Here is a 25,992-nt window from a genome sequence, read left to right on the forward strand (position 1 = left end):
CCAGGTGGGGGCTGACTGCCCTAGGCCCCTCCTCTTCTGCCCTGGGGCCAGCTGAGTTTGGGGTGTGGAACCAGACTGCTGTCCTGCCTTGCCCTAGGTCCCGTGGTGTCTGTCAGCCCAGCTGTATTCATCTATCCACCACCTTATCTTCCAGCCCTCACATTGCAGGGCCCTAACCTTCCTGTCCATAGGGCAGTGTAATGCTATGCCTTAGAGATGCCATATTCCCGTGCGGTTCATTGCATGTACAAAGAATTTCTCTTGTGGAGAATCTACTGCATTTGTTTAATTATGGACTTAATTGTGCAATTAATTAATTGCTTTCCTCCCTATTTCCAGGCTACCTGGGCACTGCTGGCCCTTGGCTGGATTTTTGTGCCTGTTTACATTGCTGCAGGAGTTGTCACCATGCCCGAGTACCTGAAGAAGAGATTTGGAGGACAGAGGATTCAAATCTACATGTCCGTACTGTCCCTCATTCTCTATATATTCACCAAGATATCAGTATGTATCCCATTGGTAAAGCAACATTGTGTCTTCAGCAAGCTGGCTTCACAGACATATGCAGAGCAGGCCCATAGGAAGGAGTGTGTGAAGGGTGTGAACAAACCCCACCATGTCCAATTTCTTTCTTTTCCTCCCTGCTGTGCTGTGCTGGGAGAGTCTGCAGGGCATGATGGGGGGAACCCAAAGCACCCTGGGAGCTGTAGCTCCTTGGCCAATTCTCTGCTTAGAGAGCTGGCCCTGGAGCAGAGAAGAGACAACATTTCCCAGCATGCCTTTGGTTGCTAGCAAAAGGAAAGGGAGGGGGATGAAAGAATATTATTTTTCACTTATATTCCAGCAAGATCTCAGAGGGTCATTTCTATAAAACCTTTATTACTGCATAAATTTTAGTGTGTTTTAACAAAATCATTTTACCTATCCCTGTTTCCACTCAAATTTCCCATTCACCTCTCTTGTGCACACTCATTGCACAACTATTTTGAACTCCTTTATATTTTTAAAAAAACGAGGTCCACATTTGCAAAGAAGTACACTTGCTCCCCCCCCCCGAAATTCCTGTTTGTGAGCCTGCAGAGTAATTGCTTTGTGAACTTTATATTCACCTTACAAATAACTAAGGAGCTGAATACGCACGAAAAGTGCACTCTTGCCTGCCTCATTCTCCACTCCATATATCAGACAAGATCCTCAGCAGGGGCAAATTAGTCTAGCTCCCTTGACTGGTGTATATGAAATGTACTGTACTCCTCATGAGGATCTAATCCACTACATCTTGTGTTGATTCAATTCTTTGCAAAAATAATCTTAGGGTACTAGTATTTCTATGATTATTTTCTTTACTGAAGTTTCTAAGTTTAAGGATTTTATTTTAAGAAACATCTGGTGTTATCTCTACTCCCTCCCTCATCTTCAGTCACTTCCATTGTTTCAGTCAGTAAGATGAACAGGAAATGTATTCCCCCTTAAGGCAAAGCCTGGCATCCTTTAAATGTTAATTGCATGCCAGTAGCATGGTATGACGCATGAAGCAATGTCAGCATCTGATCATTCGCTTTCATTTCAACACAGCAAAGAGAAAAAACATATTCTCTGCTCAGTGCATTAACAAGAGATACCTGTGTACTCAGAGGAAGGATTGTAGTGCAAAGCCTTAGGCACAGGCGACATTTATTTCCCAGCAGACTACCTAGTTCAGGAACAGGCGATGGGAATAGCAGCCTTCTGTCCGTAAGCCAACCTCTCTAAGTTTACATCCAACCCACGTAACTAAGGCTTGGATCCTCACAGATCATTTCACCAGGGGATGTTTGGAGCCTAAATATCTTTGAGGATCTGGGCTCAAATGTCTTTCTGGCATGATAGCTTCTGTTCAAGAGAACTGAACCCAGTAGAGTTTGTAACAGGAGCTATATTTGAACCCTAGAAGTAGTGCCTGAAGGCCAAGGTTGGACCATGCCGGTGGGTCGATCTGGGTAAGCTTCTGCTGCCGTTGCCTGTGTCCATGGGCAAATACAGAACTTCAGTCTCTAGGGCTCTGGTTCGGTGCCAACAAAGATCTTGTTCTAAGGTCCCTCCTTAAGGACTCTGGCTGGAGGAGCTCACTCTCACCTCTGCACCATTGCTTCATAACACCCTCATCATCTGCAGGCTCCTCTGCACAGCAGAGCTCCAGATATTGGGCAAAAAGTTGCCTACATTTACCAAGACTCATCACAGTCCTAGGTGGCTTTAGGGGAAGCAGAGCTTTTTCAGTGCATTTCAGTTCAGTGGTCTGTGTTTTGTGTTCACTGCTTATTCTCAGTGACCTCTCTTCCAGGACTAATGCATATGCATCTGTCAGGCATGTCTGGTTTAGCTATTTGGCCTTGTAAGTGTTTTCTCTAAGGCAACACCTTTGTTTTCACAGTGTTCATTTAGTGGCTGGCTGGACAGCAGGAGGTTGGGTTACAAGGGATATTTTTCTTGCCACACTTCCTGCTGGAAAGTAGGTTAATAACTTTGCTGCTCAGTTTCATAATCCTCCTGCTTGCCAGGAAGAGCGGAGAGCTGAGTAAAGGATGGCATCACAGTGTGTGGATCCAGTTCTCTTTGCATTTCTTGCTGGGAACACAAACCTCTCTTATGTAAAGGAAGCCCTTCATTGGCCTCTGCCACCACGTTGCATGGGAGGGTTGTAATTATCAGGAAGCCTAACACAGGCTGAACCTCTGTAATCCAACATCCTCAGGATCTCACTGCTAGTGGACAAGAGAATTTGCCAGTCTATGGCTACATCTACACGTGCCCCAAACTTCGAAATGGCCATGCAAATGGCCATTTCGAAGTTTACTAATGAAGCGCTGAAATGCATATTCAGCGCTTCATTAGCATGCGGGCGGCAGCAGCGCTTCGAAATTGACGTGGCTTGCCGCCGCGCGGCGCGTCCAGATGGGGCTGCTTTTCGAAAGGGCCCCGCCTATTTCGAAGTCCCCTTATTCCCATGAGCTCAAGGGAATAAGGGGACTTCGAAGTAGGTGGCTTCCTTTCGAAAAGGAGCCCCTTCTGGACGCGACGCGCGGCGGCAAGGCGCATCAATTTCGAAGCGCTGCTGCCGCCCGCATGCTAATGAAGCGCTGAATATGCATTTCAGCGCTTCATTAGTAAACTTCGAAATGGCCATTTGCATGGCCATTTCGAAGTTTGGGGCACGTGTAGACACGGCCTATGGGAGCATTACCAACACATCCACTGCTTTCTGGGCTCTTAGAAAATATTTAGGGGTAAACAATAGCTAAATAGCAGCACAGAATGCTGAGAGCCAGGACTGGAGTCTGTAAACAAACTTTAGGGAACTGCAGGAAACTTGTCTGCACCCATGATAAGTGGTCATCCAGCTAACTGAAATCATGCTGGATTATGGGTGTTGCTGGCTGACAGAGTTCTGGATTAGAGAAGTTGAAGCTGTCAAAACTGGGTTTTAGGAAGATGATTTGGAGGTCAAGAGTGACACTCTCTTGCCACCATTCTGTCTTGCTTTGCTATAGGCATTGTCGGCTTCTCTCCAGATCCAGATTTCCTTGGCGTTTATTAATACAGAACAAAACCTTCCCGCCTTGTCGTGTGCCATCTATTGTATTGTCAATGGCTGCCTCTCAATTATAACTCATTTTTTGCTTTCAGTCTGGCCCTGTTTACTGTCCCAGAAGGCTTCTGCAACTCTAGGTCAGATCTCCAGCAGATGAAAATAGGCCTAATTTTATTGAAGTTGTTAGCGCAACCAGCAGAGGAGGTGGCTACCAGTGTCCATTTCAGATAGGTAGATTGCAGCACAAGTCTTTGGCCACTCATTCCTGGTCTTTCCGGCTGATAGTCCAACACTGTGATCATGGAGTCTCCCAAGCCAAGGATGATACCAAGGTGGTGTTCTAGCAGATGCGAATGACCCCACCTGCTAGAAGAGTGAGTTCACACTAGCCATTCTTGACACTCGCCATGCTTGGAAAATTCACTTTTTTCCAGTGACTCATGCTCGAGCACTCGTTCACTTCCCTTTTCCAGTTTCAGGAGCCTTCACCTACTGAGAGTGTGGGGGGTTCTGGCCCTCACGCGTCTGAATGAGGAGCCAATTTCTTACCTGCCAGCAAGGTGTTATAGGGCGCCATTCCACCACACTAGCTTCTGGGAACCAGAGCAGGGATGCCGAGTAGATGTGCACCACCAATAGAAACACATGGTGTCCACCGTGAGGGGCTGTAAGCGCTCTGCTAATTAGCCTGGCAACACCTAACTCTCTCCTGGGCGGCAGCCTGAGACCTCAGTTTACATGGAACACAGATTAGGGGTATTACCCAAGAGATTCAGATGCCACCCAGCTGATTAGCAGAGCACCCTCCAGCCACCACGGGCTGGCACCATGAGTTTCTATTGATGACGCACATCTGCATATGCCTTGATACATCTAACAAAATTTACTTCATCCACAGATGGAAAAACTTGGAGAGAACACTGGGTATTACCAACTGGGGAAGGTTTATGCATGTTGTAGGAGCTGGCAAAAGGAACCATTGTGCAACCCTGAATCAAGCCCATCATTTGCTGTAGCCCAGTGCACCTTTTTGGTCCAGTCGTGTCTGTCCTTTTCCTCTCTGTCTGTTCCTCCTTCACATTCACAGCATCCTTCCTTCCCATTGCTTGTTTAATGGATTTTGAGACTTCCAGTTGACTGGAGTTTATGTCGCATAAGTGTAGTAAATGCAACCCATGAAAGACTCACAGTCTCTTTGCTCTTTTTCCAGACAGATATTTTCTCAGGAGCACTCTTCATCCAAGTCTCCCTGGGCTGGAACCTTTACCTGTCCACTGTGGTCTTGCTAGCAGTGACAGCTATCTACACTATAGCTGGTAATTATACTAATCTGGGAGCCTGGAAATGAAGACCTTCCCCATGCATTTTGCTTCAGTGCATTCTGGGCTCACTGAAATTAATAGAAAGATTTCCATTGACTTTGAGCTTTGAATCAGGCCCCCTAGTAATGGATTTAAGGTAAAACACCTTACTTGCGGATCAGTGGGGCAATGCTAGGGCTGAGTCATGCCTCTTCAGGGCAGGACTATAGGACTGTACAAAGAGAGAGCAGGAAAGCTGTCCTTGGCCATGTCTACACTAGCCAAAAACTTCGAAATGACCATGCAAATGGCTGTTTCGAAGTTTACTAATGAAGCGCTGAAATACATATTCAGCGCCTCATTAGCATGCGGGAGGCCGCAGCACTTCAAAATTGACACAGCTCGCCGCCGCGCGGCTCATCCAGATGCGGTTCCTTTTTGAAAGGACCCCGGCTACTTCAAAGTACCCTTATTCCCATCTGCTCATAGGAATAAGGGGACTCCGAAGTAGCCGGGGTCCTTTTGAAAAGGAGCCCCGTCTGGACGAGCTTCACAGCGGCGAGCTGCGTCAATTTTGAAGTGCCGCGGCCGCCCGCATGCTAATGAGGTGCTGAATATGTATTTCAGCGCTTCATTAGTAAACTTTGAAATGGCCATTTGCATGGCCATTTTGAAGTTTGGGGCTAGTGTAGACACAGCCCTTGAGTAGTAGCATGCACAAGGAGCATACAGTAATAATAGCTGTTAATTTTACACAACTGACCCATTTCATGGGCTGTTTAACATTTGGTTCCAAGATGTAAGCAATTCTCTTTCTCTCCCTGCCTCCCCATTTGGAAGTTGGCCTCTGAAGAGCTCCAGAAGCAAACCATTTGCCTGGGGTGCTTCTGAGGTTACAAAAGGCCTTGTGTTTCCTGTAGAAGACTGAAAACTCCTATCCCTGGCCCACATGGTTGCATCACTCACAGGGTTCTTTGGTGATGGCCTAGTGGGTGGGACCCCACACTGTGATTCCGGAATTCTTGTTCCTTGCTCAGCCACCCAATCCTTGCATGACTGTGAGCAAGTGGTTTAATCTGAGCCTTAGTTCCCCTCTGGTAAATTGGGGATGATGCTCCTGTGCTTCCGATGGAGTCCTGGAGCTCAGATCTCTTGGTGATTATGAGGTGCTCAGGCAGTGCAATAATTGGGGCCAGATAAATACTAACCTAGGATTCTCTGGTTGCCCTTTCTCAATGCCACAATTGAGTCCTGAAAAGGAGTCTTCACCATGGACATTTAACACAGAAGATTTGGCTATTTATGTAAATATGGTGATGTGCCCACTCTGTGGCTGTAGTCATGTTGGTCTCAGGATATGAGACATATTTGGTAAGTGAGGTGCTATCAACAGCTGACCAACTTCTGTTGTTGGAAAGGGCAAGCTTTTGAGCTTCATAGAGTTGTTCTTCAGACCTGAAGAAAGTAACCAAAGTGTCTCAGCAAAGTAGTTGTTGGTATAGATAGTTAAGCATTAGAGTTTCATGTATACCGTAGGACATTTTGAGTGGCCCCCTTGCATAACGCAATCTAGATTTCAGGTTGAGTGCCCTTGTTTAGAGAAGGTGACTTAAAGCATTTTTAAGGGTGTATCCTAGATTTTCTCTTCAGAAGAAATTCAGTAGTAGCTGAGCGTCTGGCTTTAGAGAACATATTTATTGGCTTGTTTGGGGTAGTCCCTGGATCTGGGATGATCTGTGGGGTTTTTGTATATAGTCTTTTGTAGGCTTCCATTTCTGACTAAACATGGACTTAACAAAAACAATTTGTAACACCCTACTGCCTGCTAACCCTCAACTGCCCACTTATTTTTAAGCAGCTTCCTATAGGAGGAGGGGTAGCTCAGTGGTTTGAGCACTGGCCTGCTAAACCCAGGGTTGTGAGCCCAGTCCTTGAGGGGGCCTTTTAGGGGTCTGGGGCAAATAGATTTAAAAAAAAAAAACTGTCAGGGACGATGCTTGACCTCCTGAGGTCCCTTCCAACTCTATGAGACGTGTATGTTGTGATATAGGATGTGTGAAACCCTTATGCTTAACAATCCATCCTGCTTGTATTGAGCTTGGACACTCTGGTTACCTTCTCAAGACCCAAGCAAGAGCTCTATGAAGCTCACAATCTTGTCTCTTCCACTACCAGAAGTTGGTAGCTATTACCTCATCCATCTTGGCCATAGGTGACATGTTGCAGGGTGCACTGGGGGCTATGTGCACCCCTATGTCACCCCCACCTTCACTCATCAGGACTGCCATGCCACTTCCAATGGGCGGCGGCAGTCCCACCCACCCTCCAGTGGTACAGCCAAAAAGCACTACTTATTCCTAGACTGTGCCACTCCAGGGCAGGGGGGTCTACCCCCACAGCTCCCAGAAATGGTGTGGCACTTCTGTGGGAAGAGGAGGGGTGGGGAAAGCATGGGTGGATAGGGGAGGGAGCCAAGTAGAGAATCTCTGCACCAGTCACCTCTGACCTTGACACTCTCATACTCTATGTTTTGCCATTCTCCCTCCAGGAGGTTTAACAGCTGTGATGTACACGGATGTGCTGCAGACTGTGATCATGGTTCTTGGAGCCTCGGTTCTCTCCTTTATAGGTAAGAAGGACAAGGGACCTTGTGACCCACAGCCTGAGTCAGACAAGATTTGTGGTCCTGAGCTAGGCCTGAGGTCATGTTTTTCCCTCTTTCGACAGAGGTCCACGCTTTAATGTTAATACCAGCAGTCACTGAAAGAACTGCCCCCTGGCAGTGCCAGATCTTCCTCATTTTATTCCACAATGCTGCTTTTAGTTGCACAGGGTGTTTGCTGGATCAGAGCCACTGAGTCAAACTCGGTTCTTACATGTGTGCATAACTCCTTTGTGCTTCACCCATCTCTGCCACTTTCCTTCAGTGGCATTACTCTGGATTCACAGGGGGAATTACTGGGAACAAAAACTTACCCTGAGCACCTTGATCCTCGTCTTCTTGCCAAACTGCCATCCAAATGCTGCTTCCTGTGGTGTCATGAATGGCCCGTAAAGGGTTAAACCCAGAGAGAATGGGTTCTCTGTTGACAAGCAGCCCAATGAGCCAATGGAAACAGAGGGATCATTTGAATTGAAGAAGTTGCTTGCTGGGGGGCGGGGGGGTCTTTCTTTGTCTGGCTGCAGCAGAGGGACCAAGCTTAATGAAGACTTAATAAACCCAGTTAGTATTTAGGCCACAACACGACCTGGGCATACAGATATGTAAGTAGAAAGGGAACATTTAGTTAGATGTGAGCACGTTATTTTTTTAGTTTGGGTTTGGTAAGGGATGTCTCCAGCGTGTGGAATTATTTCTCCTGTACCCAGTAAGTTCTAAACTGAATCCCAAGGAAGTAATTATCTGTGCCCTATCACTTTCTTAGTATGCTTTATATTTTGTTCATAAATTACTTTTTTTTTTTGGCAGTGATTTGATTTGTGTGTCCTAGAGGAGTGTGTGTGTGTATATCCATGCCCAAGATTGAAAGGTCACGTATCAGATGGCAGCTTAATTTCTTTCTTTTGTTTTCAAACTGTCTCCTAAGGAAGGCACAAATGCTTGTGGTTACCCCACAGGGAGACATCAGTTCCTAGGTTGTAAAGGGGGTGGGGGGGAGGAGCTGTCACTTGAGTGGTCTCAGCTACCTCCCAGGGTCAGGGAATCTGTGACCTTGGGAAGTCATTAAGTAGAAGCCTACAGAGGCAAGGTATTTTAAGGTCTCTTGCAGGGCCCCTGCTTCTGTACTCAGAGCATCAGAATGGGAATCAGCCTTGACATGTGGTTTCATGTTTTCCTGCCTGAGCTCTTCCGGAGGTTTTTGAGACTTGGGGTTCTACAGGCACTTCCTTGCCAGTGTGGGACATGATGCCACTGCTGAGGAAATTCTCTGGTGCTGGCTCCCCTAGAATGCCCAATCGTGTGCAGAATTTCCCAGATCCCATTAACATCCCACCACTTCTGGGGGAAAAATCCTGCTACCTCCCCCTACACACAACTGGGCTACTAACCTCTAGGTGAGAGGAGACCAAGGAAGAGAGGAAAAAAGCAGGAAGGCAAGAGGACAAAATGGACGAATGACCTTGCAGCAGGTCATCAGACCTAACCCACTGGCTGCTTCCTCCTCAGGGTTTGAAAAAGTTGGCTGGTATGAAGGACTTAAAGAGAAATACAGCACTGCGATACCCAACGTCACAGTCCCAAACACGACCTGTCACCTCCCACAGTCTGACGCCTTCCATATGCTCAGGAACCCTGTCACTGGGGATATTCCATGGCCAGGGCTTATCTTTGGCCTCTCTGTGCTGGCTACTTGGTGTTGGTGCACTGATCAGGTAAAGTAAGTCTCTTTTCTCTCTTCCCTTCCACTTTTCATCCAAGTGATCTCCTTTTCAGGCTGCAGCATTGTTTGTAGATTCAGTATGTCTTCAACTACCCAGCAGATCATCCTGGTCAGGGTCAGTCTTCTGGGGTTTGATTGCACATGCCTAGAGGGAGGCACATGGGATTGAACTATTAAGAGTCAGTTGACCCCTGTACCCCACAATCTTGTGAGGAGTAAGGGAGGTCGACAGGAGAAACTCTTCTGTCAACCTCCCTCGATGAGGATGACCAGATAAGTTGATTGTAGATAAGTCGATTCCAGATATACTATTGCCATAGTTGGAATTGTGTATCTACACTCGACTTTAGAGTCTAGGGTAGACCTGGCCTCGGTGAGATGAGGAATGTGTGTGTCCATCCATCTGCTGTTGGAAGAGCAATGTCTCTGCTGGCTGGAATTGACCAGACCTCATTCTTTCTACTACTCAAAGCTAGCGCAGCTCCCGTTGCAGTTCAGTGCTTCTTGCTGTTGTGGGGCACGGTTGTTCTAACTGTGCGGTGTTAGCTGATGGTCAGGTGAGATGCCACTTATGCCCTTGTATTAATATGAGATTTCAACTGCCAGGGCAGAGCTCACTAGTGACCAGGCTGAGAACCGCTGAAAAGCCGCCAGGTTCTTTGTTTTGTGTACGGGTTAGCACAGTAACAGGAGGAGTCAGGTTACCACTTAATCGATTACTTTGTTTATTTATCTAACAAGTTAATCTCTTACTGTTACAATGTTGCTTTATTTGTTTACCTAGCAAGTTAAGCTCTTGTGGTTACAGTTGTTACAAGGTTTATACTTTGATTACAAATAGCTAGCACACACTCTAATTCATAGATCTATAATTGTTAAATGCATGCAAAAAAAAAGAAAAAGAAATGAAAAGTAAAATACCTAGCAGGTCTTATTCTTACCCCTGTGTTACCAGCGTGGCTTGGCCAGTTTCCCTCAATTCCTTGGGAAGAAGTCCTTTGTCCTTTTTTTTTTCCCCAGGAGTTGAGCATCCTCAGGGACCTGGGGAGACCCCCACCCTCCTGTCCCGCAGGAAAGATGATTGGAGCTCAAATAGGGTGTCTGCCGGACCCCTCTTTATGCCCATTGGGTCATGTAGGCTTCTTCCTTGGTTTAATTGAATTAAACTGTCTGATACTGGTTCTCACAGGGAGTTTAAGGGTGTTGTTCACACCTGTGAGACAGACAATTAAGGGCATTTGTGTCTTAATGGGCCGGAGATTTTTCCTCCTCCTGTTTGGGACTAGTGTCCTGGTGAATCAACTGATGGTAATTAGCCAAGGGCAGTCTGAGGCCCGGTTGTTAATTAGCCCATTGTTCTTTGCTCCCGAGCTTCAAAGGCCGTGGCTAACATAAGCCCATCTGTGCTCTCGGGCATTCCAGGGCTGGGCTATTCCTTTTAACCCTTTCGTGCTCTGAAGCACCTAGGTAAGGCAAGATGGAGTAGAGCAAAAGGCGGGGGTTCTGTCTGGCTACATGGGGGAAGCAGCAGGTTGTGCTGGTTTTCCATATGCACACAGCTAGCTGCTGAGCAAGTGTGGTTTCTTGATGGAGATAGGTAGTAAAAGCCACGATGTCTGCATTCTGTTCCTGGCTCCACCAGTCAAAGAAGGCTGGGGTTGAAGGAGACCACAGGATGTCATCTAGTCCAAACCTCTGCTCAAAGCAGGACCAAACCCTGCTATGATGTGTGAATCTATGCAAGTTGCTTAAATATTGGTGTCCTCATCCATAACCCTATTTTCTGAAATTCCTGCAAAATTCGGGCAGCCCAAAGTAGTACACACCTGCTGACCACAACCAATTTGCTGTCCACCTCTTCATGAACCTGGAACCTTGTGTGAAGTTTACTGAGCAAACACAAAAACCTAGGGAGGGCTGGGAGCAAAGAGCAATGGGTCCCTTCTTTAGAAAGCTTGGCTCTGTGTTTGAAGGTGGGAAATTCAAGTCTGCTAACCAGAATGTGGGTTGGGATTTTTAACAAAATGCCCTTCTCTTTTTCACTCTCTACTTGTGTGTCTTGTTGCTGAGGGCACCATTAAGCAGTGGCCGTGTTTCACCCCAGAGGTGGCTGCATTGCAGTGTAGGGTGAAGTGATTCCTGTACAGGGCAAGGGAAAATTTCTTTACTGCAGTCAGACCCTTGCTGCTGCTAGCAAGACTGAACCACACAACAGGGATCTGCAGTGGAGATCAGAGAGGAGAGAATTTTGCCACGGTCTTGCAAAGTGCTTGGGGGTCCTTTGAGATGGAAGCATCCTGCATTAGGGGATGATTCTGGTTTCTTTCTGCAGGGTTTTCTTTTAACTCTTTCCATTTTCATACCGATTGCAGGTTATTGTGCAAAGGTCTCTCTCTGCCAAGAGCCTCTCCCATGCCAAGGGCGGGTCGGTGCTGGCAGGTTATTTGAAAATGCTGCCTATGTTTTTCGTTGTCATGCCGGGTATGATCAGCAGAGCTCTTTATCCAGGTAGGCTGTTCTTCCCTACACTCCTATGTTTACACTGCAGGGATTTTCAGACATAATTAATTTTGACATTAGGAGTGACATTAGACATGAGACAACAGACATTACAGAGTTCACATTTCAAGAGCATTTTGAAACTGAGTGTTCACACTACAGAGCCCAATTTGAAATAAGAGCAATGATAGGTTGCCTCCCAGGAGGCCAGTTAAATTGCAATTACCTCTGCTTAGTACACACTGAGTCAATTTTAAAACTGAAAGGCAAAAGTCATTCATTTTGATGGAGTTACTACTCCAAGTTAACTGTCCTGTTATTCCAAAACTCCCGCAGTGCAGACAAGTCCTTAGACTGATCCTGTGCTGCGAACACACGCATTAACAATTCAGAGGGAGCTCTGTGCCCTTGGCTTGACTGCTAGGTTTGGGGTGCTGCTTTAGGACATCTGTGGCAGAAGCCATTGGGATAGTTGCAAGAGGCTGGTGTCACAGTACCATCCTGCGGGCACTGCATGTACCTAATAGGAGACAGACGGCACTAGATGAGAGAGGGACATGGAGACACAGGATATGTTCGGACTGCACCCTGTGCCCAGGCACTGACTCGTTTGAGCCCAGCTCCCCTTTCATCCACACACAATCAGTCTGACTCAGACCAGCCGAACTGAGGACTTAAAAACTTCCAAGGGAGGGGAGGGGAACCAGAGCCTGAATCCCACTTTGATCTAGGTCCCAGCCCTGCTAATTTGCAGTGTGGAAGCAGGCCAACCCACAGACCCAAATCAGAAAGTCTGCAAGGTGCCGTATAGATGCGATGGTGGGTCCAGCAGCTCTTGGCCCGGCTTTGCAGTGCGGTGTGCGAGCTTGGACACTCTGAGTCCCCAAGCCTGTGTCCCACAGAGCAGGATTTACAATGCAGTGTAGACAAACTCATACAAACTTCAGAGGCTCTGTTGAGTGAGGCATGCCCTCTTCTAGTGGTGGCTGGGCTGTATAGAGAGATGGATGAGCCCGCTGTAGCTTTAGCTAACACTTCTGGCTCTTTTAACATAGGCACTGAGGATTCATGTGCTTAGAACCAGAGGTCCCAGGCTCAGCCCCACATATCACTGACCCATCTAAGGGTGAAGCTTCCACCCGCTCTAAACCAAGTTTGCCGTGTGTGACAACAAAACTCCACCTGTATTCAGGGACCCAAAAAGTTCTTTGACCCCCATTGCTATAGCTTGGAAAAGAGTGCCCCTGCTGTTTTATTGGCTTATATTAAATACATCAAGTAGGAAAAATAATTTCCTTTAAGGCAGTGTCCAATAACTGGCGTAACTCGGCCACATTAAGCTGGCTTGTTTGGTTTTTAATCTTGCCTGTTGGCTACAGATGAAGTGGGATGTGTGGACCCAGAAATCTGTGAAACCGTCTGTGGAGCAAAAGTGGGATGTTCTAACATTGCCTATCCGAAGCTCGTAATGGGACTCATGCCTGTAGGTGAGAAAGCTATATTCCTAGGGGTCTGTGCGTGTACCACATTTTGAACCTCTCTCCTCCGGCACTCTTGGGACCTGACCAGTGCTGAATGAGTGAATTTGCCAGACCATGAGAAGTCAATGTTGTCTAGCAGCATTACCAACGCTTCCACGGTTTACCGGGCTCTTAGAAGACATTTGAAAGTAAATTAGAACTAAATAACAGCACAGAACTCTTGACAGCCAGGACTGGTGACTGTAAACAAACTTTATGGGACCATAGGAAGGTTGGCGACACCCATGATAAGTTCTCATTTGGCTAACCAAAAATTATGCCGGATTACAGATATTACCAGATGAGAGTTCTGAATTAGAGAAGTTCAACACTTAATGCTGAACAGCTGTGTACTCAGAATGGAATAGCCTTCTGAGTTATCCCAATGAGGAGCTAATCTCCTGCAACTATCAGCTGGGTTGGTAAATAAATAAAAGATAACAACGTTTTCTTTTCTATTATGTAGGCGTGAGTGTGCATATGTATTTAACAGACAGACAGATAAATAGAAAGTAGCCACGCTGACTGGAAAAGATGAGAGTATTTGCTATGCAAAAGTATCAAATGAAACAATGTACAAAAATGTAGAAATTTTTCAGATTTTTCAACAGAATTGTTTAGGTTTCGCATTTTTCATTGAAACTAAAATTCTAAAGAAAACCGCATTCCTGGAAAAATTGGTATTGTGAGAAAAGGAAGGAGGGTTGGTTGGTTTTCTCCTTTTTTACAAAATAAAGAATTTGACCGTAAAGTGTGAACTGGCTCTAAAAATTCGACATAAGCCTGGACCACAGCCACAGGGTCAAAGGGCTCTCTGGCCTTTTCATATGCAGCAAATTTTCCATGTTCATTTCCCAGGACTGCGGGGTTTGATGATAGCTGTGATGATGGCAGCCCTGATGAGTTCCCTCACCTCGATTTTCAACAGCAGCAGCACACTCTTTGCCATAGATATTTGGCAGCGTCTCCGCAAGAAAGCTACGGAGCAGGAGCTCATGATCGTTGGCAGGTCCTTTCACTTTCTTACGGCTTCACTGAGCATTTTAGGCTGACACCATTTTGTGCTGTTGTTTTGATGGCAGATTTTAAGCTCATCAAAATGTCCTGATCTGGACTCCAAGATATATAAATTATAAGGTCTGAAGGGACCATTGTGATCAGCTGGTTGGACTCCTGTACAACCTAGGCCATGCCCTGAATTGATCATTGTTTGAACCACAGCATATTTTAGAGGAAGGAGGCGGGTGGGGAAAACAGATGAAAATTAACTTGCCTAGGACACGTTAATAAAAAAAGATGAAATATGCAATAAGTAATGATGCCCAGCTTTACATGGAGTAGATTTGTTAAAGCAAACAAGCTCAACTTGCCACTCATCTGGAGAGATTATTTCTTCTGTGTCCTCTAAATCCATCATTGATTCCTGCCCTCAACACAATCCATAGTGAAATCACGGTGCTCCCTGGAGGCAGACTCCAATATTGCATTACACCAAAACTGTAAAATCTTTCCCTCTAACCCCAGGTCTACGCTAGACCTGAAAGTTGATCCTAGATACGCAGTTGTAGCTACACCAATTGCATAGCTGGCATTGACTTATCTAGGTTTGACTTATCTGGCTGTCCCCACTGAGGGGCGTCAATGGGAGAAACAGTCCCATTGACCTTCCCTCCTCCTTGCAGTAATGAAAAATAGAGGGGTCAACTGTCAAGTCCTGATGGTTTGATTTTGCACATCCCCACTAGGTGCATGAAATTGAACCCTGGAAGATTGACCCAGACTGGGGCGATATCCTAGTAAGTGAAGATGTCCCCTAAGGATGTTCATAGTATTCTGCACTTCTGTACAGCCTTTTATCTGAGGTGACCTGTGTTAAGCAACCTTCAGCATGTCCCTGTGCGTTAGGTGAAGGATAGAGAGGGGTGAACGCATCAGTGTTTTAATAGTACACATGAACATCAGACACCACTTCAGGGCAGAAATGGAGGTGGATATTGTGTGTCGCTGAAACTTCTGTGGGAATTTTATTAAATAGGAGATGGTGAGTTAGCTGAAATTTTGTGAAGGCAGCAGGGTTAACCCCTCTACTCTTCTGCAAGGTGACTGTGGGATTTCAGTGACCACAAGTTGTCAGAGTCTCTGGCTCATCCAAAAGATAGTGCCTCTGTCATGCAGCATTCCCACTAACAATGTGTCGGGCGACTTGGGTGGCTATGATTCAGCAAGTCCTGAGAATGCCATGCACAGAAGTACCAGCACCCCTTCTTGCTGAACTGTGGTTAGTAGCCAAGTTATCCAGTGTCTTCAAAAACAAGAAGTCCTCTGGCACCTTATAGACTGACATATTTTGAAGCATCAGCCTTCAGGGGCAAAGACCCATTTCATGCATCTGATGAAGAGGGGCTTAGCCCACGAGAGCTGATGCTCCAAAATATCTGTCAGTGTATAAGGTGCCACAGAACTTCTTGTTGTTTCTGGTTAATTAGGTCGCCAGTTTAAATACACAAAAGGAAGTACTTTTGCACACACCGTGAAGCTAACCTGTGGAACTCCTTGCCATAGATTGTTGCGGCATCCAAGACTATAACAGTGTTCAAAAAGGAGAGAGTTAAATTCATGGAGGGTAGGTCCATTAATGACCGTCAGCCGGGATGGGCAGGAATGGTGTCCCTAGCCTTTGTTTTTCAGAAGCTGGGAACAGGCAACAGGAGATGGATCACTTGATGAGTTCCTGTTCTGTTCATTCTCTCTGGGGTACCAGTCATTGGTGACTGCCAGATGACAGGATACTGGGCTAGATGGATGTTTGGTCTGTGCCAGTATGGCAGTTCTTACGTTGTGTCCTTGGAACCCTGTAATTCAGGTCCTGACAGTTTAACCTCTGTCTTCTGACCATATCTCAGCACAGGGCTGTTTGCTTGCTATCCAGCATAGGTGAGTGGAACTTACTTTGTGCTCACCATTACAAGGAGAAACCTGACAGAGGTTTCACTTCAGATGAGGACTTCACTCATTGTGCACAGTGGTTTCCCTGAGAATTCGTTGAAAACACAAGGAACTGTGTCTTGATTAGGGACTGCAGATTCAGGTGGATTCTGAAGCATGCAGAACTAATACTCTTTGTTCCAATCTCCAATCTTCCAGGGTGTTTGTTCTCATCCTCATTGTCATCAGTATTCTCTGGATTCCCATTATTCAGACGTCCAACAGTGGCCAGCTCTTTGACTACATTCAGTCCATAACCAGCTATCTGGCCCCACCAATTACTGCCCTCTTCATCCTGGCTATCTTCTGCAAGAGGATCAACGAGCCTGTAAGTGAGGAATCAGTAAGTGGGCTGGTATGGATAATAGCACCACGCTGTGGTGTGTGAGGGCGGGTTGGTGGTTAGGTTTGTGTGCATGTGCATGAGAACTAGTTCCAGTGGTTTGGGATTAACAATAAAATGATTTTAGACGGGACATCTCACAGGACAGGATGGCTGAAGGACTGAGACAGGTCTATAGAATCTTTCGTCTCTAGGTCCCCCATTCACACCCAGTCCCGGAAACTTATGGCAGTCACAAAGGAGCTTATTGACATGAGTTAGCAGGACTTCGCCCTCTTGCTCATGGATAGCCCTCTTGCCACCACAACCAGGGGTCACTGACAACCTCAGCAGAGGGGGCACAGAAACTGAACTAGCTTCATACTTCTGGAGGTGGCCCCTCTAGGTCTAGGTGGTAGTCAGTGAGGGGCAAACTTGCATTCCATCTGCCTGTGCTGTGACTGCCCTATGTACAGAAAGGGCCTTAGGCCCAGGTCTTCAAAGCTTCTCAGATTCCAAGCTCTCATAGCATCGAGGAGCTGGCTTTAGTCTCTAGGAGACAGATCATTAATTGGTAGAACAGGTTCTAATTCCACTGAAGTCTGGGCAGCCCACATCTTTCACTACAGGTTGAACCTCTAGAACTCTCTCCTCCTGCAACATCCATAATCTGGCATGATTTTAGTTAGTCAGATGACCATTTATCATGGATGTGTCCAATTTTTCTGCAGTTCCATAAAGTTTGTTTACAGCCCCCAGTCCTGGCTCTCAGGGTTCTGTGCTGTTATTTAGCTGTAATTTACCCCTAAATGTCTTCTAAGAGTCCAGTAAGCAGTGGAAGTGTTGGTAGTGCTGCTAGACAATGTTGACTTCCCATGGTCCAGCAAATTCTCTCGTCTGGCACCAGTCAGGTCCCGAGGGTGCCAGATGATAGAGGTTCAACCAGTAGCTTGAAATTAATTGCAGTACTTGGCTTCCCTCCAGTCCAGTATGAAGAGGCAGTAAGAGAGGAGTATCACAATGGTCCTTAATCCCATTGTTTTGAAACGTCCGCTGAGGTCTGGTTTTGCTCCCCACACATGTTCAGCCTTTGAGGCAGGAGAAACCTCACAAGGGACTGCAGAACCTATTTCAGAACCTAGCTTACAGCCCCAGTTATTTCTGGAAAATCAAACCTTCTCACTAGACTCCTTGAGAACAAAGGAGCAGTGAAAATGACTCCCTACCACCACACCCTCTTCCAGTAGCAGCCCCAGGTGAAGCTCAAACCATCTCTAAGATTTCTATTGCCTCTGTCCCCGCTTTATGATGTGGCCAGAAATAAATTTGTCACCCATGGAAGGACTGCAGTCTTTCAAGGTCTTTTACTCCTGTTTTTGAAGCCCATAGGATGGACGTGCTCTGCGACATGCTGTTGAACCGACAAATCCCTATCAGTGGTCCCTCTATTTTTTTCCATCCATGGGCAGAACAAATTTTGTTTTGGGCACTGAGGAATGTCTGGGTGTGCCCCACCCATAGAAATACATGCTGCCGGCAGTGGTGGGAGCTCTGATAATCAACTGGGCAGAACCTAAATCTAAGTGCTCAACTTACAGAGAACTCTGGTCCTCATCCTGCAATGAGGTGATTGAGCCTGATGTGTCTTTATTGCAGTTAGAAGGGAGAAAACATGTGGGTTACAAGGTCAGAGGGCAATTAAGGATATCTAGCAGAAATGAGTTGCCTCCCTTGCTGTTCTGCTCTGGTGATTCCATTCAAGAGATGGGGATACACCCGGAAAGGGCCTGTAAAAAAATAAAACCCCTCAAAGATGCTTCCAGTTAGGGTAACCAGAGAGCAACTGTGAAAAATCTAGGTATCTATAGAAGATAATAGTTAATTAATGTAGTGTAATAAGTTGTCTATATAAGACAAAGCCTCAGATAGATCAGGACAGTCCCTATAAAATTGGAATATCTGGTTATCCGAATTTTAATGAGCTTTCATTTCCTCAGACTTCTCATGGTTTCTTCGCAGGGTGCTTTCTGGGGCCTCATGTTCGGCCTCGTAGTAGGTGCCACTCGGATGATCATGGAGTTTTGCTATAGAGTGCCATCCTGTGGCGAGGTAGACCCAAGACCAGCTGTCCTAAAGGATGTGCATTACCTGTATTTTGCCCTCATTCTTTGCGTGCTCACAGCCATCGTCATTATCCTCATTAGTCTTTGCACCACACCAATCCCAGAGGAAAAGGTAAGCAGCTCACTGGTTCAAACCTTTAAAGCCCCACCCTATTGGAGGAGTCAAGAGGACCCTATGAGCTCTAAAGCCACATCTCTCCTATTACTGACCTCTCTGTAATGCACTTCTGCAAAGGAGCATCTTTCCTGAGCTGCTAGGGCTCATAGTTTTAACGCTGCTTGCAGCTCAATGTACTATTGAAAAGGCGTGTGAGTTCCCGTGCTATGCTTAGAACTACGCAGACACCACAGCACAACGTTTCTGGGAGAGAAGGGAAAGAAGTGGGGTGGGAGATAAGATAAGATATCACAGTGTGTTCCTGAGAAGGAATGAAGTGGACCTAATTGAAACTTCTGCCCTATTTCAGCGAAGCCCCCATCAGTCTAGCAAGCAAACAAGATTAATATCTTTGCAACACTGGCATTTCAAGAAATAGCATTCCATCCCAATGTGATCTCAATTACATCTCACAACACAGCATCATGCTGCAGAGGAAAGCAACTTTCTCTGACTTGCTGCATTAAAACAGAACTGTGCATAAAGGTTAAGGTTGTAATAAGTGTCAGCTTAGAGAGACATTGTCAAGTAGTTTAGGATTCGAGGAGGTTTAGTTTACAGAGCGTGTTGCATAAAAGTTGGGGGCAGCGAAAGGATAAAAGGCCCAGTAAGTGCAACCATAGTCCACAGATGTTATTTTTAAAAAGACTGGCTGAATGGAGTACAGGATGTAAAGATTCTCTGAACCACATGGATCCCTGGTGTCTCCCTATTGTCCTCAATGGAGTTACATGTAGGTGATCGCATGTGGAGGGAAGGAAGGTAAAATGACCCTCAGAGATTCAAAGGCTAGAAGGGGCCACTATGATCACCTAGTGAGACCTCCTGGATAACTCCAGCCAGAAAATCATAGAATCTTAGGGCTGGAAGCGACCTTAGGAGGTCATCTAGTCTAGCCCCCTGACTAAAGAGAACCTCTTCCAAAAAATTCCTAGAGCAGATCTTTGAGGAAAACATCCACAAACCCACCAGTGATGGAGCGTCTCCCCTTCTGAGCAGGGATGGGATCTCATTCTTTTCTCCATGCCTCAGCATAATGTCTATCAGAATGTCTATAAATTTGCACAAGCAGCATGCACATCAATCCAATGGGCTAACCTCACAATCAACCCCACTGATATGCAGAGCAGAGCAAGAATGGTAGCAGTGGGAGCATACCCATACTGTTACACTAAAAATAGAAAGGCGGCTGAGGTGGTATAAGCAACAGAAGGCACTGACCACCCAGGGCTCGGACAGGATCACACATGGGGTAGCTAGATCGGCATGGGCAATAAAAATCGGCAGTCCATCAGGGTTAGTCCCTGGAGGGCTGCTACCGTTATACTTACTTGGGCCCCTGCAGGTATTGGGTGACCATCACTCTCATTGGCCTCAGACCACCTTTAGCAGTTGATGGGAACGGTGGGAATCCATGTCCTGATTTGTGCCACTTCCTGCAGCTCCCAGCAAACAGTGATCAGCAGCCAAAGAGAGCTGCAATCGCCTGATACCTTCAGAGATGCAGGTAAATATAGCAGAAGGAAATATTCTCTCTGCACTTAGAGAAATGGCTCCTGCTGTCAAAAGCTGGGTTCATATTCTTGTTCACGTGGCTTAGCCAGTGATATCCACCAGTTCGGCGGTTTGACGTTCTTTACAACTCGGCAGCAAAGATATTCTTCTCAATACTATTTGTTTTGCATTCGATTTAAATGTTTTGGTAGATTAATGAATAATTCAGGCCCTAATAGAGGTTGCCATTATTTTAAATTTAATTTTTAATAGGGTTGGATTTTATTATTAAAAAAAAATCCCCTTGTACTTAACTTAAATAAAAAAGAATTTTAAAACTGAATTTTTAAATATTTTTAAACATTACTTTTTATGCCCTCTGCCTGGCCTGGGCTTGAGCAGAAAACTGTGTGATGAAAAGGCTTCATAGCTCCTTACCAGACCCAACCCAGCTCCCTCCACGCCATATGATTGGGAGGCAGCGTGGTTCAGTGAAAAGAGCTCTGACTGGGATCACAACCACAGGCCTTTATTCCAGATGCTGAAATTGACCTGCTGGGTTTCCTTGAGCAAGGCCATGTCGCAGCTCTTTGCCTCAGTTTCCCCAGCTGTAAAATTGGGATCATGCTACTCAGCTCCTTCGTAAAATGTGTTGAGATCTAGTGATGATGACTGCCAGATAAGAGCTAACATTTATACTTCTTTTGCCAAGTGAAATAAAGAAGACCTGCCACCACACAGTCTAAGAAAAATACAGATGGTCATGCTGTCAGCTGGTGTGTATTGGCGTAACTCCATTGATTTAACATACTAAGAACTGCTTTTTCAAGAGAGCTATGCTATTTTACACCAGTTAAGGAAGAACTCAGTGCAAGTCGCAGAAGGAAAAACAGCGATTTGTAGCTGTATTAAAGAGGTGCAGCTAAAGTGCTGAGCTTTAAATGAATTACAATCCAAGAACTGCCAGCAGTAGCATTTTTCCCTGCTGATTTGGACACTCTCCTATCCCCCTGGGTGATTGATGCTTTGCTGGGAAACAAATATGCAAAGAATTTGTTTGGTATGCTCCAGAGTTCATATGTCTTCATTGTAGGCAGTCCATATTGTGTCACGCCGTCCTTGAAAACCTTGCAAAAGAGCTTACAATTAAATTTGAGACTGTGAAGCTGAAACACAACTGTCAGGTGCCAGATGGAATAGAAGGATTTATTCTCACTTTGCCAAGTTCTCTCAAAGTCCCTCAGGCACGGGGAAGGTAGGAGGTGGGGAAGGGAAGGGAAGGGAAGGAAGGACTACAAAAACATGCAAAAATTCTGCCAACGACAGGGCCACCTGGGCTAATGGTCTGGTACATTCCTAGGCCCTGTGCTTGTCTTGTGACCTAGGGCACCAGGAGCTTCAACTGTTCTGCTCCAGAGTGAGATGGATATATTAAGCGGCTTGTTTTCCAAGGTGCTGAGTTGCCAGGTGGAGTCAATGGGCGCAATGCCCCTTTCTTCTGAAAATTGGACCTCCATAGTGTGCAGAACAGACACGGGCTCAAGTTCATCTGTGGTCCTCTCACTCCCTGTCAGAGGTCACTAGTAACGAGTAGGACGTCTTCGTGTCACCATCCTATTTGTGAGTCCATTGGTGGCTGATCAGCCTGATTCTGGAGCCGCAGATCTTATCACAGAAGGGGCAGGTGTTGGTACGTGTAGGAGGGGTGTTGGGCAGTTTTTACTGCTCTTTTCTCTTTCTCTGCCTCTCCTCTTCTGTGCTTCTGTGGAACCTCTCAGATTGTGCCACTCCCTCATGGATTCCCGCTCTCCTGCTCCCCCAGAATGGAGGCGTTTTAAACAGACTGGCTTTCGTGGGAGAGGCTGAGAGATACATATGAGAACACCGTATAGCCCCATTGTTAGGGCACTCGCTTGGGAGACCTCTACATTTTACAGGGGAAGAACACAGGAAAAGCCAGACTGGGTGAGACCAAAGGTCCACCTAGCTCAATAGCCTGTCTTCTGATAGTGGCCAATGACATGTGCCTCAGAGGGAACGATCAGAGCAGGCAATCACCAAGTGATCCATCCCTTCACACATTCCCACCTCTCCCTCATCCTGGGTGAGCAGACTAACCACGGGGCTCTGGGTTGTAAGGCAGGAACCGCCATCTCTCCCTCACAGTTTGTCGGAGGGGACTGACTTGGCTTGGGCACCTAACCCCAGAAGAGGGTTCACAGTTGTGAATCCTAAGTGGAGGGAGCCAGGCTGGCCATAGACTCTGCTGGGACCTGGGCAGTTTGGGGCAGGGGGAGCAGGCCCAGATCAGAGGCAAGGAAGGGGTGTCCCTCAGTGGAAGAGGCAGAGTTGGGGGAGGCTAGCCTTCCTGGGCCATGCCTTGCCTCTCCCAGACAAGCCTCAGTGCTGCTCAGACCATGCTGTACAGGGCTCTGGCAGTGATTTAAAGGGCCCATGGCTTTGGCCACCACTGCTGCCACAGTAGCAACAGCAATGGTCCAGAGCCCAGGTCCTTTTAAATCAACAGGACTCAGGGCAATTTCCCCCTTTGCCGCCCTCCTCTCCATTGATGGCCCTGTCAGAGAGGCACCTCCTGGCAGGCACCTAACTCTCTCTGAGGGGAGGAGTTTCAACCCTGCCTGTTTCCTCAGCTTCTCCTGTTGGCTAGCTTTGGCAGCTTCCCACTCAATGTGCTCCCATTCAGACACCTAATGTTCCCCATGCCTTCTGTAGGGAGCCATGACTCCAAAAATAGGGTGTCAGCTTCCTATGTGACTGAGCACAGCAAAGTGAATTTACACTGAATCTAGGTCTCTTGGGTGGGTCAAGTCCCTGTGACAACATGCTCTTAGTAGGACTACTGGTCCGTGAACTGCTTCCAGTCAGAAATACCACCTGCCTTCAGCATTCAGGTCCATTCTGTCTGCATTCCAGCTCTTCAGCAACACCCAGGCTATTGCGTCAAATACTTTCCTAAGGTCCAAGTAAATTATGCTGCTAACTTTCCCCTGTCAGCAGTTTTGTTTTTTGCTTACTCCAAAATAGCTGCCCTGTTAGACATGATGTCCCTCTAGTAAATCCACGCTGAATGAGTTTGATGAGATCACAGCTCTCTAGATAGGCCACTGCTGTGTCCTTGGTTTGTCAGTGTTGAAGCAAGCTGCTGCAGTTTTAGTTTCTAGGACAATGCTGGCTGGGGAGGACCTACGATAAGGCTAGTCCCCAAAACAACAGTTCGTGGCAAGCTCCTGAATGTAAAGGTGAGAGTGGGTGGGAAAATTGGGGTACAAGGTTGAATGGAGAGGTGTTTCGTGGCTAGTCAGCTGAAGCTGAAAGGGGAGCTTTTTAAGGTGGCCAGTTCCCAGGGACTGTCCAGGGGAGTTAGGCACTGAACTCTCATTGGTGACTTTGCAACTCTTGCCTTCTATAAACTGTACTTCTGAAAGTTAAGGTTGTGTGTGTACATGAATGTGTGTGTGATGGGGAACACACAGTGCACTTTGGCTACAGCCACACTAGTTAATTTTGCCTACAAAACCCCGATTTTGTCAACACAAAATGTGTTTTATCGACAGTATGTTGACAAAAGTTGGCATTTCCATTGACAACTTTCTGTGTCTCCCAGATGAGGAATGTCACCTCTTCTTGGCAGGTTCTGTCAACGAAAAAGCAGTGTGGACACTCTGGGGGGGCCTTCTCTCGATAGACAGGGCATCCACAACAATGGACAGCCCTGTCTGCTGTGCTTCCAGGTGCCTGTTTTGCCGAGAGAGCAGCTGGGCAGTCCGGCTGCTCTGTTGGCAGAGCTGAGCACTCTTTTGATTGGCTTTCGTGTGTGGCTGCACTCAGTCGAAAGAAGTTTTGTTAGGAAATCTCTTCTGGCAGTGACTTCTGCCAACAGATAGCTCTGGTGCAACCGTAGCTTTTGAGTGTCTCTCTGTTTCTATCTCTGCTCCACAGCTTTCTCTCCCTTTTCCTCTCTACTGAGCTGTGTCTCCTCCTTTCTTCCTAAAAACTGAGGATGAGATTTCTCAAATTCTCAGCACGGGCAGCTCTTCTAAAGGTCTGCTTCCTTATAGGCAGGGACAGGAAGGTCAGAAGTGGTAGCTTGATGCCAAGGGCAAAACTCTCATTGACTTGAGTGGGGCAGGATTTCATCCCCTCAGGCTTTCAAAAGCTAAGCTACGGGTTTGCATTGATTTCAATGCAAGTGAGGGGACAGCTTTTAAGGATCTGGACCATAGGTCCAAATCGTCCAAGTTCTTTTGAAAAACCCAGCCATATTTTGAGGCCTAAGTGAAAATGGGTGTGTTTTGCAAATCAGTGATTAGTTTTGAGCTCTGAGGAAGGTTCTGGCATCAAAACATGTATTCCAGGGACTGAAAAACCTCCCCCACAAGTAGCCCTTTGTGTTTGGAGGGGTGAAGGCATGGGGGCTGTGTTTGTTCTTGAATTCTTTTTTGCTCAGAAACTTTGAAACATTCTAGTGATATTTCCTCAGTGATAAAATAAAATAAAATAAAATACCTCAGGAAAGATGAGGATCCTCAAATCAAAGTAATTTAGCAAAATGTGACAAGAAAGATTAGCCTTGCCTGATGCTCATCTTAGCTGAAAATTATTTAAATAAAGCTATAAATCTTCTCAAACTCATGCAACATTTTCTGTCAGCTGGAAATTGCCATCTAGATTTTGCATGTTAAAAAAAAAATCTACATTTACAATGGTGTGACTTTGGGAGTGACCCAGTGGAGAAATTAATTTCCCTGGAGGCAGGCCGGATCCATCTGATGGTGGCAAAAATGGGTGACTTTGCCTTTCAACGTAATCACCATTGTTGCTTCTGGTCAGCCCTGTTTTGCTAAGGCTTGTCTGCAGAGAGCTCAGGGAATCGTAGATGGTGGACAGGAGGACAACTTTGCAGTGTTGTCCTCACTGTCCCGCCTTGTCTTCTAGAGCTTATCACTGGGATAACCTTCTGGGGTTACCACCGTAGATAAGGTCTGCGTTAGTGATCACCCGCAAGCGGCTTGCAGTCAGGGCACCTCCTCGGTCCAGTGAAAGTCCTGCATCGGCTGGTCCTCACAGGCATTTAGCTGCAGGAAATCTTTGGTGTTAAATACCTCTGAAGATCAGGACCTAATGCCTTAGCTGCATGTTAGCAGATGCCTCCTTGGTTGGCGGAGATGAGAGGTAGGTTGTTGCAGGTGGAAAGGAAAAGTGAATGTTCCTCAGCCTCAATACCTCTGTCCTGCACAGCCTGGCAAAAGTGCCACTCTGAGGGGTGTGGGCTGGCCAGGGTCACCTGGTCCTGGTGGCTTCTGTTCCCTCCCACTAACCCATAACTCAACAAGTCAGAAGTAATTGAGCCACCTCTTTCTCTTTCCGTAACGTTGGATGGGAAGGGGAGGAAGAGGAAAGCAGCAGTTCCCTTCTTCCACCACCCCACGACCAAGTGGGCAGGAAATGGCAAGTGTGAGCACCTGCATTTCCCACCTCCTCGCTGAGAGTAGAGGTGGGGGGAACAGCAGTATAAACCATGCAGAAATAATGAGGAGCCCCTTGATGCCTTAGGGACCAACAGATTTATTTGGGCCTATGCTTTCAGGGGTGAAACCCACTTCGGCGGCGGCATCAC

General features: G+C 46.6%; 1 protein-coding gene across 1 annotated transcript in view; it reads left to right on the forward strand.

The window, feature by feature from the left end:
* Positions 1 to 25,992, forward strand: part of SLC5A9 (solute carrier family 5 member 9) — a 50,483-nt gene that overhangs the window by 12,693 nt on the left and 11,798 nt on the right. Inside the window, exons 4-12 of the mRNA XM_075002274.1 lie at positions 340 to 504; positions 4,782 to 4,887; positions 7,421 to 7,501; positions 9,041 to 9,246; positions 11,627 to 11,762; positions 13,133 to 13,240; positions 14,132 to 14,282; positions 16,418 to 16,586; positions 18,600 to 18,815. Coding sequence (XP_074858375.1) covers positions 340 to 504; positions 4,782 to 4,887; positions 7,421 to 7,501; positions 9,041 to 9,246; positions 11,627 to 11,762; positions 13,133 to 13,240; positions 14,132 to 14,282; positions 16,418 to 16,586; positions 18,600 to 18,815 — 1,338 coding nt within the window. The remainder of the gene's footprint in view (positions 1 to 339; positions 505 to 4,781; positions 4,888 to 7,420; positions 7,502 to 9,040; positions 9,247 to 11,626; positions 11,763 to 13,132; positions 13,241 to 14,131; positions 14,283 to 16,417; positions 16,587 to 18,599; positions 18,816 to 25,992) is intronic.

Source organism: Carettochelys insculpta, chromosome 9, assembly GCF_033958435.1.
Source record: "Carettochelys insculpta isolate YL-2023 chromosome 9, ASM3395843v1, whole genome shotgun sequence".
Classification (NCBI taxonomy): domain Eukaryota; kingdom Metazoa; phylum Chordata; order Testudines; family Carettochelyidae; genus Carettochelys; species Carettochelys insculpta.